The sequence below is a fragment of the Pagrus major genome, chromosome 4 (assembly GCF_040436345.1).
Source record: "Pagrus major chromosome 4, Pma_NU_1.0".
Classification (NCBI taxonomy): Eukaryota; Metazoa; Chordata; class Actinopteri; order Spariformes; family Sparidae; genus Pagrus; species Pagrus major.
The window spans coordinates 19,663,747-19,677,253 of NC_133218.1; the positions used below are offsets into that span (position 1 = coordinate 19,663,747).

General features: G+C 39.7%; 1 protein-coding gene across 1 annotated transcript in view; it reads right to left on the reverse strand.

Moving 5' to 3' along the window:
* Nucleotides 1-13,507, reverse strand: part of rasa3 (RAS p21 protein activator 3) — a 40,826-nt gene that overhangs the window by 14,756 nt on the left and 12,563 nt on the right. The window contains exons 2-5 of the mRNA XM_073465231.1: nucleotides 11,504-11,621; nucleotides 9,513-9,616; nucleotides 8,531-8,625; nucleotides 3,687-3,763 (exon numbers count right to left, since the gene is read on the reverse strand). Coding sequence (XP_073321332.1) covers nucleotides 3,687-3,763; nucleotides 8,531-8,625; nucleotides 9,513-9,616; nucleotides 11,504-11,621 — 394 coding nt within the window. The remainder of the gene's footprint in view (nucleotides 1-3,686; nucleotides 3,764-8,530; nucleotides 8,626-9,512; nucleotides 9,617-11,503; nucleotides 11,622-13,507) is intronic.

Here is a 13,507-nt window from a genome sequence, read left to right on the forward strand (position 1 = left end):
TTCTTGTGCATGTAAAAGACCTTAAAAATTAAAAGGTCTAAGTCCACACCAACAGAAGCTCCTGTCTCCCACAGAAAACACTGGTCCTCACACTATGTCACCGTGTCACGCATTTGTAAAATGTATGCCTACGTTGTATTTAAGTATGGGAAACATTGTTGTCATTCCAAGACAGTGCAACCTGCAAAAAAGGGAAAAGTTATGTACTGGTTCGTCATATGCGAGGTTCTTTTCGGCGTCCGCTGTTTCACACGTTGTAAACACAGACTACAATCAGACAGATGCCTAACAGATGTTTGTTTCACCAGATTATGGCACTTTAATACAGATTTCATACTTAATTATTGGCATTGGAACTTGACTTTATAATATATCTTATTATGCTTTTAATTTGAAATATCTATCTATCTATCTATCTATCTATCTATCTATCTATCTATCTATCTATCTATCTATCTATCTATCCACCTTCCTCTCCGATGACATCATACTGTAAGGGGATTAGCACCCAAACAGGACAGGACACCCAGCGGGACGAATCACTTCCTGTGTGTCACGCTGACGCACCACTACTCACACCACATGATGAATTACACAGCAAGTCGCTGCGCTGCCCACAACTGAACTGACACACATGCAACAGCTTGCACCATCCTGACACACACACACACACACACACACACACACACACACACAGGTTCCTAATAAGGAATAAGGAGTGGGCTGGTTTAAGCATCACTAATGCCACAGCACTTCCTGTCCAATAAGCTTGTTTATATAACCCCTGCTTGCCCTACTATCCAACCCTCTCTCTCTCTCTCTCTCATCACTGCTGTGAGCTCTGACATGCCAGACAGTGGTGGCGAGGCAGACTTATTTGTTTTAGTCCACATTACTCACATTAGGTTAATGTGCTTCTTTTCTGCTCCCACGTATCCCGTCAAAAACAATTTCACTCAAATAAGAGGGAAACCAATTACATCATAGCACCAAAAACCGCACACAAAAAGCGGATGTGATTATGAGCGTGTCATTGACGGGTGAATCATTCCAAGTAAGTTAAAATGAAATATTACGCAGTGAGTATTTCCAAAAAGCATTCGGTCATGCTTCTTTTCCACGGATGTCATTCATGGCATTTCGCAACCAACTATATTTCTGTCTGTCAGCGGTTTCCAGCGGTGGGAGAAGTATTTAGATATTTTACTGAAAGATAGTATATGTCACATTACTTAAAGTTTTTTTTTAAGCTTTTATGTGGATAAGTCAGCTTAGAGAGATGACAGGAAATTGGGGGGGGGGGGGCAACATTCCCATATTAAAATGTCTAAAAACGACTTGACCTTTATTGTATGATTTGTTGAGTTGTGTTCTTACATTAACCCAAATGTTTCCAATAATCCCATAGATATTAATATTTTTTTTTCAAGGTAAAGGTCACCTGTCGCTATAACTTCCGGGAGAGAGTCAGACAGTGAAGACGAAAGTTTGTCTGTCACCAGGCCTGCGGCCACCTGGGAAGAAGAAGGTTAACTGGCCATCGATTTCTTTGAAAGACTAAATGAATGAATGAACTAATGTTTTGTCCTGTGTTGTTGTTATTTGCGACTCTGAGGTAAACATAAATGATCTTTCTTGATAACAGAAAGTTATCTTTGCAACAGCGGCACCAACAATAACACCACTTGGAAATGCAAGGGAGGAAAAGTTGTCTGTTTCTACTTTAAATTCACACTATTAAAGGACAATCCAGGTCAATGTCAAGGCTGCTTTAGGGTCTTGGGCAGTTCTACAGAATGTGTGTAAAACCGAAAATGAAAATAATCTGAGGGTGTGGAGTTGGAGAGATGTGAGTTGTACCCCGCTCTTCATTCCTACCTGAGGCTCGAGGCAACATTAGCTGCTATTAACATAATACACCTGAATCTCTGACCAAACTGTCTGCGTCCAAGTTGCATTGTGGGTAATGTAGGAAGAAAAATGCGTGGAATAAAAAATACAATGTCTGTTGCGTTGTTTTTGATCCTTGCTTTTCAACTGTCTTATCGTGAGTCCAACAGTGTTATGAGAGTGGAAAGTACTTGTTATGTAAGACTGACCACGAGAGTGATCTATCATTATACATTATATAATTTAGTAGTATAATAAAAGTAAAATAAGTAATTATTACTGATAGAATGTCTAAGCAGTATTTAGCATTGTAGTTGTTGGAAGCAATTTTGATTTCAGCTTTATAAACTGTTGTAATCTACAGCAATGCATCATATTTTATAAGATGATTGGTTTTCTTTGTAAAATCATAATCTTTTAATTAAGTGTTAACTCCAGCTATCAGATAAATTCAGAAGAGTAAAAACTGTCAAATGTAAACAGGTGGTTACTTTTATCAGCTTGCTTTTGATTGGTCAGTTTGGTCTGTAGAGCTGAATGGACGCAGCTCTCTCTCTCCGTCTCCCTCATACACGTGTCTTCCTAGAGAAATCTGACTAGATGACCTTCGCCTCTAAGCTCCTTACCCACAATGTGCTCTGGGAACGAAGCCACGCTGGCTCATCATCAGACTGCTGCATGTCACAGAGGAAGAAATGGAGAGCAAACAAGCGCACACACACATACATACACACACACATACAATAATCCATCCATAAGCATATCATTGATCCCCTGCAAACACTAAAGTTCACACAACACATGTGTGTATAATCACTTTTTACACGCACGCAGCAACACAAAGGAGTTCACCAGTTCATGACTTCCACATTCACAAAAACATTGATTCACACATTCTGTAGCAGATTTATTATCAAAAAAAAGATTGTCTCACTGCTGGTGTTGCTGGGCAACAAGCCATGCACCTTGTAACCAGGACGATGTGCTGCATTGAGTAAATTTAGCCAATATATAGCACTCTCAAAACCCCCACTTCCTGCTAACAATCACAAATTTTATAGAGCCAATAATTATAGCTACATGACTCAACAGCTGTCAGTAATGACAGAAAATGTGTCTGAAATCTCAATTTATGGCTCTGTACTGAGGCTGTACTAAGGCACTGTGGTGCTTTAGGCTAAATGCTAATGTCAGGGTGCTAACTCAGAAAGACAAAGCCATTATATTTAATCTCTGTCTGGTCTGGCTTTCTGTGGTTGTTGTCTATTTTTTTTGTCGTTGTTTTGTTGGTCTGTATCATGAAAATTAAATATAAGGGGAAAAAAGAAAGATTAGGCCAACCTGATGATGTCTAGCAGCTATTCACAATGTTTGCTATCTTATATTAGTATATGAACATGCTAACATTTGCTAATTAACACTAAATGTGACCTTCCATCTCCACCCTTCCAGTGTATTCACATAACAACACAGCTGTTGAGAATCATCTTCTCCCTCAAGTGGTTGCCATTTTGTTGCACTACCTGACCCATTAGCTCAGTTGGTAGAGCGGGCGTCCCATGTACAGAGGCTTTGTCCTCGCTGCAGTGGGTTCGAGTATGCACCCAGCATACTGTACTGACCTAACTTTAGTGACATTAACGTTAGCTAGCTTTAGCAACACTGTTATATTTTGCATTGTGATATAGCCTAAAAATATTGCATTATTAATTTAAGGCCATATCACCCAGCATAATTTGGTGTAGAACAACACATAGAGCGTGTGTGTGTGCATGTGTGTGTGTGTGCAGTCTCACCGTGTGGCTAGTTTATGGCTGATGACTCCGCTGTCTGTGATGACTTCACTCAGACGCAGCTCCAGGTGCACTTTTCCCTGCAGAACACACAATAACAACAGTCTGCACACGCTTTTAAATTTAAATGTTCAAAAATCTGCAGAGTTTTCATGAACGCCTCAGCGTCTGGACAACACCCCACAGTCAGGTGCTCAGTGACAGTTTGGACAGTCGCTGTCAAGATTTAACGATGATAGGTACAAGGAAATGAAAAAAAGCCCATTACCATCTCATCTTTTAATTTGTAAGGATATATTGTAAGGATGTACAGTATATGTATAAATGTCAACATGCTCAAATAAAAAACACTTGACAACACTCGTGTGTGTGTGAAAGAGTTGGCTCATGACGTAGGGCAAATTTCCACTGAATCTGATAACAATCCTACTCCAATCTAAAAATGTCAGTTTGTCAAACCAGTTTCAGGCGTGGGAACAATCCATCTCTCACAATGAATAATCCAACGGGTTCAACGAAGGGTCTGAACTCATAGAAACACGTAATCCTTCAAACATACAGAATTATTAAGCAAACGTGGAGATACGTACATGGTTTTCCTGAGAGGGTTTAGAGTTCAGCCGGATTATGAACTCTCAAAGTACTGCCAAAAATAAAAAATGAACTCATAAAAATATTCACACATAATATATATCCTATATCTAACATCTAACAGACTGTAGGCCTGCCAGATGTTTCAAGAAAAAACATTAAAAAAATGATTTTAAAGTAATAAAAAATGCTGTTCATTGATTTATTTTTCAGAGGTCAAAATGCTCTTTGAATATTGGATGCCTGATTATATCTTTCTTCATAATCTGGTGTGTATAGTTACACATTGCACAGGAGTACAGGGTCAGGAAGACCCTCTAACCGGACCAGTCGGACCACCTCAGGGAGGAGAGGAGAGAGATCCGGGAAGGTAATCATGCTAATCCACCTTGGACTCGAGGCACCCCCTGGCTAATGCCCAGTTGCAGGAAAATGACACGGACAAATGAACTGAGGTTGACCAAACAACATGAAATCAGAGAGTTTTGTGCCCACATCTTTACAGAGACCTGTTTCCACCACAACATCCCGGATCAAGCGGTTACACTCAACAGGCGGGTCGGGTAGGACGCGGAGTGGTGGACTACATCATTGATGCTCACAAGCGCTCAAAACAGTGTTCCCAGACGTCGAGGCTTTAATATAAAGATGCCGACCATATTATCAACGGAAGATAAGTCACATGCAAATCTCATGCAAATATAAACAAAGCTGAGACAGCACAAACACTAGACAGCTGACAGACACCACACTGACAGATGAAAGCACATTTAAGTGTCAGTATTACGTTCTTTGTACTCCAAAATGTTGTGCCAAGGCTGCGATGGATACAGGAGCAAGCATCTGTACTGGTATCTAAATATGTTTTTAAGATACCCAGTTCAATGCTCATGTATGTATGTACAGAAATAACTGTATATATGGTCTGTGTTTGAGGAGCAGAGCAAGGACTTTACAAACTTTCATGTTGTTATGCAACACTGTGCTGTAAAATACCAAATAAATCACCTTGAACCTTGAAGTCAATCAATAAGGGAAAGATAAGATAAGATTTGTATCATAATAACACTTTACAAGGCGTCATTGCTTTTGGACCGTGGCCCGCCATTAAGTCTCGGTTTGGCGCTCGAAGGGAAAAAATTGGGGGCGGCCCTGGTTAAAAAATTCACCCATTCACACTCACTCATCTTCGATAAATTCCTGTGCGAAACAATAACACACAAACATGAAACGAGTGGCATTCCTCCACCAACCGAGACGTCGTATGAGAATAGCTGCGAGCCTGAACGTCATGCTGAAGTTATTTTCCCTCTCAAGTGATTGGATTAATGACATAATGACAGTGTAGTGCTGCAGCTGTCTAGAAAAGCTCCATTAATTAACGGCATCAGTATGCAAACTCACAGGCGTTTCTCTTTCTGGCTGATTCAAGCAGAGGGAACAAACACACGCACTTACACATGTGCGCACACAGGCCAAACAATGTGTCCTCTATTGAAAAGAGAAGAGAGACACTCTATCTTCCTACTTCATTTGATCCATCTCCCTCGCTTTCTCTCTTTTCTCCCATTCTCTCACACATCCTTCCTCTCCCCGGCTCCTCGGATGAATGTGTCTCTGTTTCAGATCCCTGCTCCAGGGCTACACACACCCATCTGTCTGCAGATGTTACTGTTCTCTGTGTATCTGACTGTCTCACTGTGTGTGTGTGTATGTGTGTGTGTGGTACTATGTGCTGGGTGTGTGCGTTCCTGTCTGTGCGTGCATGCATGTGTGTGTGACCATGCGTGTGGGTGAGTGAGACTGCTGCATACTGAATAGTAGAAAATGCTGCACATGTATTAAATCAGCATGTAAACAGCTCCAAATGTGATTACTGGGTGATTTCAGAAATCAAATATGATATTTGGCAGCTGAAATGTCACAAAATAGAACAAGTTTTATTTGTCTTTAGGGTATTTTCTTAAACTCAGGGTGAAATTTGTATATGTGAGCACAATAACACTTTTCAGCTTGTTTATAACTGCATACTGCATGGCCGATAAAACATGTGCCATTCAGAAACTGCTAGTAAATGCCACTTTTAAATGATTCTTGCGTTTGGACTTAAGTCTGGTGCCATCTTGTTTGTTTCTCCGTGTTTTAGGTACATGAGCAATGTGAAAAAACTGTGAACCTTTGACCTCAAGCTTACCAAGAAGTGGTGACAGGTGTGTGCAGCCAATGAAAACAGTCACACCATTTAGAAAAACTCAGACAATGATGTTATCTTTAAAAAGGCTTACTGACAAAAAAAAAAAAGTCAATCAAGTGCAAACTGGAGATTAAAAGTGAACTACTGTCTCTGAATGTCCCCAAAACAACTGTGAATGGTATGCTTTTACTTTCAAGAAGGTTATTTCTGTAACATTCAGTGATGTCCTGTGGAAAATGTTGATAGAAGCTGTGTTCACAGCTCTTATGCAGGTGAATCAGGTGAACCATTGAGAGCCAGGTGAGTTTGACCCTGCAGGAACACGGATGTTTCAGGTGCACACATGCTGTGTTTGTTTGGGTTCTGCCCTGCTTCAAACATTAACATGCAGACACACTATCGCTCATACTGTATGCAGGCTATCTGTCTCAGGGTTGGGCGTTGTTTGAGATGTTTTGAGATGAGTCAGTTTACAATGCCTGAATTCAGATACCAAAACAATACTTTTTTGATACGTTTGATACGGAATACAAACATGTTTTTCTTGAAAAAAAATGTTCTTACTTTTAACAAAAGACGCCAAACTTCTCTTGTGAAAGCAACTTTATGTAACTTTTGCTCTTCGGTAACAGCATCTCTTGTGGTCGCAAGTGACAATTACAAGATAACGGTAAATATGTTCATACTGAAATGTGGTTTAACTGTAAACTAAAGCTCACAGAGTTCACACGACAAGATATTAGCCCCGATCTGCCGCTTGGAGATCGGCGACAAAAAGCTCCACATCAGAGACAGATCGGCACAGTCCCGTGACCGACGATCGGTATGTGTGAACTGTTCAAAGATGCGATCCAGGAGCTCGGGGACAGCTCGCCGACGTGTTGCTGACAGCCGCTGGATATCTCGCAGTGCTAAATATCTGTTTGAGTGGCAGACGGGTTGGGAAACCAGGAACAATCGACCGCCAAAGAGAGCTGCTTCTCTCCGTTCTCCCTCTCTCTTTTGCTGTCATGCGCCATAGCTATCTGATCAAAGTCTTAGTAACAATGCAATCTGTTTAAACATTATCCATTTTCAAGATTGCTAACATTAGCTAAATACATATATATATATATATATATATATATATATATATATAATATAAACCTAGTATAAGCTAGTAAGGTTATATTAGCAAAACCCATGACTGTATTGAACTGAGCATGGGTGGGTTTAGATCTGCGTTTTTATACATACCAAATTCAGTGAAATGTACATTTCCACAACAACAGAGTCATGTTAAACCACTCTGCTGCTCTCAGTTTCTCTTTTCTTAACAGAAATTATATTTAAATCAATTCATACTTGTTTCTTCTATACCGTAATCCTGATAAATGTTAAGTTACCACCAAACAAAACTCTTCCTGATGTTGTTTTTCACATTTAAAGCCTACGTATGAATGGAAGGCTGCAAGACTTTTAATGTAAATATTCTGGAAGAAATGTGGCGTTTAACATCAGTTGTACTGAAGTTTTTATTTTGCATTATTTAGATAAAAAGTCCAGTCTCTAAACATAGCCTGTCCTGGCGCTCTCTGCCACTTCTCCACTGAGCCCTATTTAGATTTCACAGCAGTCTCGCTTTAAATGCTATCCAAACACAAGCAGCTGTATGGAGCTGTATGCAGCTTTTCCCATCAACGAGGACTGCAACTATGATTATTTTCTATGTTAAGTAATCTGCTGATGATTTTCATGATCAATTCATCGTTTAATTCTAGAAGTCCAGTCTAAAAATTGCTTGTCCCAATTTCCCGAGGCCCAAAGTGACGTCTTAATGTCAAAGAAAAGCTGCAAATCCTTACATGCATTAAGGTGGAAGCAGCTAATGTTTGACATCTTTGCTTGAAAATGTATCATTCAGACATCATTTGGTTGATACCCAAAAAGCATTCAGTTTATAGGTGCCATGTGGTTTCTGTGGAAGTGCTGAGTAAAGAAGAAGAGATCATGAGAGAGTGCTTTGTGATTTTTGTGAAAATGTGTGATTGTGTGTGTGTGTGTGTTTTCTCTCTGTACTGACCTGCACCTCTGAGTCAGCGCTGACAGGTTGTAGCTGAAACCAGGTGTCTTTGCCGTGATATTTCTGCAGGTCCTCTTTCTTCACCGCAACCTTGCCTGCACACACATCACCACACAAAGGCAAATGAGCTCAAAACATAACATCAACTGTCAACACCCACTCACGCCCACTCAAATACCGTCAGTCCACACGCCCGTCTCCCTTTTAATTCACGTATGCAGCCGGTGCAGAAATGCTCGCAAAGTGCAACGCAAGTGGCCCGGAAATGACCCCGTCATCTCTACACTGAGAGTAACAGTTAACTTTCTGTTTACAACACCCACAGACACACCAACACACACACACACACACACACACACACAAACAAGAGCAGTGATCGTGCTGAAGATAAATCATACCCTGACAGAGGTTTTTCAGTTTGTGGTTGGTGGTCACACACACACACGAATACAAACCAACCAATACACACAGACACACCCAATAACACTCATAAAAACAGCCGCCCACACAAACAGACACACCTTTGTGATGCGAAAACTGTAGCTACTGTAACATCAGATGGTACCAGACTCCATTGAAAAATGTGCCACTTTAAGACTAGATTCATGCAAACTTTTGCCTACAGCTCATTGAAGTATTTAGATTATTTAAATATTTTAAAATATTAAGTATTTAAACTGTTTTAAAATGTTAGATATAAATGTTTAATTACAGTGTATGATATAAAAATCATCTGAACATACAGAACATTAGACACAGATGTGGAATTGTTCTAATATTTAACAGTGATGTTTCATGGCACACACATTGTTCAGTTCTTGTGAAAATACTAAATTGCGTCATTTGAATGATTTTAGAGCTGCCACTAACATTTGTTAATCAACCTGAATTAATCTGAATTAAACTGCTGTTTTTTTCAAGCAACAGATTGAAGTGAAAAGACGACAGGAGTTCCTAAACACATTCAATGTTGTTAACTCACCGATACTGGAGTCCCTCCTGAAGACGTCCCTGTCGAAGATGTAGAAGGAGAGGTGTCTGAAGCTACGTGGGATCTCACAGTAGAAGTCCTCCCCGTAGAACGGACTGGAGGTGAGAGGAGACGCAGAGGAAAACTGACATTAGGGACTCTTCTCGTGTGATAGAGCATGTTTTACTATGAAAACACAGCTTGATTTTGTGAGAGAAAAAGTAAAGAAAACATAATTGTATACAGATTTCATGCACCAAAGAAAAAAATAACTAGAAACCTTACCTCGAACCATGACTTTTGCATCCTGATTGGATCCTAATCCTTTGTATCATAATTACGAAACTGTCTCTCAAGATTGTTTTCTTGTAATAATGAGATTTGGATTGAATTATCTCATGATTTTAAAACAATAAGCCATCATTATCAGATACAGATTTTTTTCTTCCTTACAAATTAAGAGGCCTTTACAGTCTGAAACACGCTGTTATAGATCGAGGTTGAATTTAAATCATTGATGAGCACTGAGCGTTGCTGCATTTACAAAAAGGCAGTAATGGCGATGAAGTCGCTCTTCTAGATTTCTTAATAATTAATCCAAATATCAGGTAATTGAATGTGACAAGAGGTGAAATAATTCTGTAAAATTGTGAACAAAATCATGAAAAAGAGAAAATGAATGACTATTTCTCACCACATATTAGACCCTCTGCTTCTTTGTGCCATCTTTTAATGACTTTTTGCGCAAAATCCAAAATTTTGTTTTGTACAGTGTGATCTGTTCTCGTTAACGATAGAGGCAAAACTCTTTCATCATCCTTGTTTAAAAGTGATTGATTTGGACAGATCCTAAATAAAGTCTTCATATATTTACACCTCGCCATGAATCACGAGGAGTCTACAGCTTGTTTGCCGACAACAATCGGGCATTTTGTGACAACTGGCTGGAGGATACATCAACTGCACACAGACTGCCTTTACCTAAATAATGACCATAGAAATCACAGCAATGAGAATCTCGTGAGCCGCGCCCTCAGGACCACCGCTTACAATTACTCATTTCCTCTGTTAGTTAGTAGACATAAAGACAGAATGAGGGAGAGATGGACAGGACTGACTGACTTATAAACAAAATGTTTTCAGGGGAAAGAGCAGATAAGAAAGAGAAAATGAGGCATTGCCAAGAGAGGTTCGCGGTTGAGCTGCAAATTTCTACACGTGGCTCTTCCTGAGGTGAAATAAACAATTTTGTCTTTTGTCTGTTTGTGATGCAAATGTTGATTTTCACTGGTTATTTCAAGTCTGGCTATCGTCTATGGGGCATTTCAAAATTCAGCAAACAGACTGTAATTTAGATCATGAATGTAATTAAATAGATGTTAGTTGGTCAGATATCCTAACCCTACTTTAGGTAAATCAGTATCTGGCGTTCAGCTCAGTGATATCATTCAAATTCATATCAGGATAATCGTAAAGATGTTTTGGTATTAAAACTCCTTGTATCATTATATCGTGGGGGACATTTTAGCAAACAGTAAAGACCTGGCAGGAAATAAAAGGAGAAAGAAAGATTATACGCTCAACATACAGGATTTTTTCAGCAAATACAGATAAGCAATGATCATCTGTTTTTCATGGCCGCTAACGATTAGATAACCGATAAAGATGGATGATTTATTGTTCCATTTTCTTCTTCTTCTACTTCTTCTTTACTGGTAGATCGCAAACCAACTTTTAAAGCGCTAACAGCCACCTACAATATCAGAGTTTGTGGATGTTGTGCTTGTTTAGTCAACGAAAGCCATTCGTCTTCATATTACTGGCTGTATTTATCAGCTAGGATTTCATCAATACCGATAAACAATGGATAATATAAATTTCCCAGCAGCGGTTCGATATATATTGTGCATCACTCTGAATAACTATTTGAGTCTCAACTATAAAACCAGCTCTGATCTGAGTTTCCACCAAAGAGAAAGTGACTCATTTGACTTTCAGCATACCAGAGTGACTTCTCGATGATCTTGGTCCTGAACACCTCCTCTTGGTCCAGGTTGACGGTGCAGTAACAGTCCCTCATCCTGTTCGGCCCCGGGTACGGAGGGATGTTTTTTGCTTCTCCTGCACAAAGAAAAGGAAGGGGAGGGAGAGAGCAGTTATTATTTAGGAACACTGTCGTAAGCAATAGCAATGACGTGTTTATTCAGGCACACTGCTTTTACTGATTACTTATTTAAGAGCGCTGGAAGCACGCAAAGTTTAAAAGGAAACGGCATTATGTAAGTTCACACCTGTGTAAGCCTGGAATAATCTGACAGCACATTAACTGTAATGGGATTAGCTCCGCTGCTGGGATGACTACCATCACACTGGACGCGCAAATATTAAGCCATGTTCTCAGAAACAGACAAATAAAAAGCAGTTTAACAACCAAAATAACACGTGAAAACTCTGTGTGTGTGTGTGTGTGTGTGTGTGTTGTCAGATCTGTGAATGAAAGAATCTGCGTGGGACATTTTCTGAATCCTGCTGAAGCTCAATCTGTTCATCAACCATGTGTGACAGATAGCACTCCCTTTCACAAGAATGTGGTCCAACCACCCACCAAGACACACACACATAAAAAGCACACAGGTTTGTGTGTGTGTGTGTGTGTGTGTGTGTGTGTATGTGAGTCCCTCAGGAGCAATACATCTCCTTTATGAAGCCACAGATCCATGTTAGTTGGTGCTCTGTTCCTCATTGTGTTTCTCTGCGCCCTGGGGACCCACAGGAGCCTGTAGTCTATAGTTACAGGAGTGTTGGCCCAACGCTGTCATTGTTTGCTCCAATAACGCTTCATTATCTGCACGGGAATCTGATGCCGCCATTCAGCCGACAAGCTGAGCTGCCGCAAATCTCTCACTGTTATTTCTGGCTTTAAAAAGTGTGACCTCTTCATCGTGACAGCATGAGTCTGTGGCCTCGTGCCTGATCCTCTACAACAGTGGTTCCCGACATTTTTGGCTATTGTTTAATTTGAAGGTTTTTAGAGGAAGTGTCCTGTGGTTCACAAGACAAAGAGCAAAAATTAGATACGATTTAGGAAATAACAACGTAACAGAAACAATATAACATTTTTAAAATCATTTTGTGCCCATCTGTATTTGTCTTGCTCTAGAAAAACTGTAAGAAATTCAGTAAAAGTCCAGTATTTGTTTTGCTTTTTAAAAAAAAAAACTTTCATAAACAGCTGATTATCATGTCTACAGTCCGTTCAAAGAAAACATTATGTCGCTGCACTATGAAACAGTTCAAATATACGGCAGTAGAAATGTTTTAACTACTTTACGGCAGAGCAAACAATGCTATCATAGAGACTGCAGTGTTTCAACCCTGGAGGGGAAGAGAGCTGACATTTGACATTCGATAACCAACTGTAAAACAGCAAAACAGATCGCTTCCTCAGATTAAAGATATCATTTTTTCCTAATAATATATCTGCACCTGAATGCAGCAGTCCACTTAGACTTTTCAACCAGCTCCAATAATTTCATCTCTGGTTGCGTATTTCTGTCCCGACCCGACTGAGTCCGAGACAGAAGTAGCCAAACCTGACTCAAGCTCGAGGCAGTGAGTTCATGTTACCCTGTCACACAGCCTGTTTACGCTGATTACAGACATGTGCTATAAAGAATATAACTAATAGCCTCTGGGTTGCGTTTAAAGCGTCAAGTAAATATCAAACCCGCACTTAACAGGAAATATAGCCACACTATATTTCTTTATTTTTGCACAAATTTTACACATATTTATTTGATTTTACACTATATCTACTTATTTTTACAGTATATTTATTTTGTTTTACATTATATTTATTTATTTTTACACTGTAGTTATTTATTTCTACACTATATTTCCACTAAAAGAACTTGAAAGCACCATATCGAATGACTTGACTGAACCCGACCCAATGTGGACATCATTTCTAAATTTCCCTGTGAACCCTCCCTGTCGGCTCCCGATGG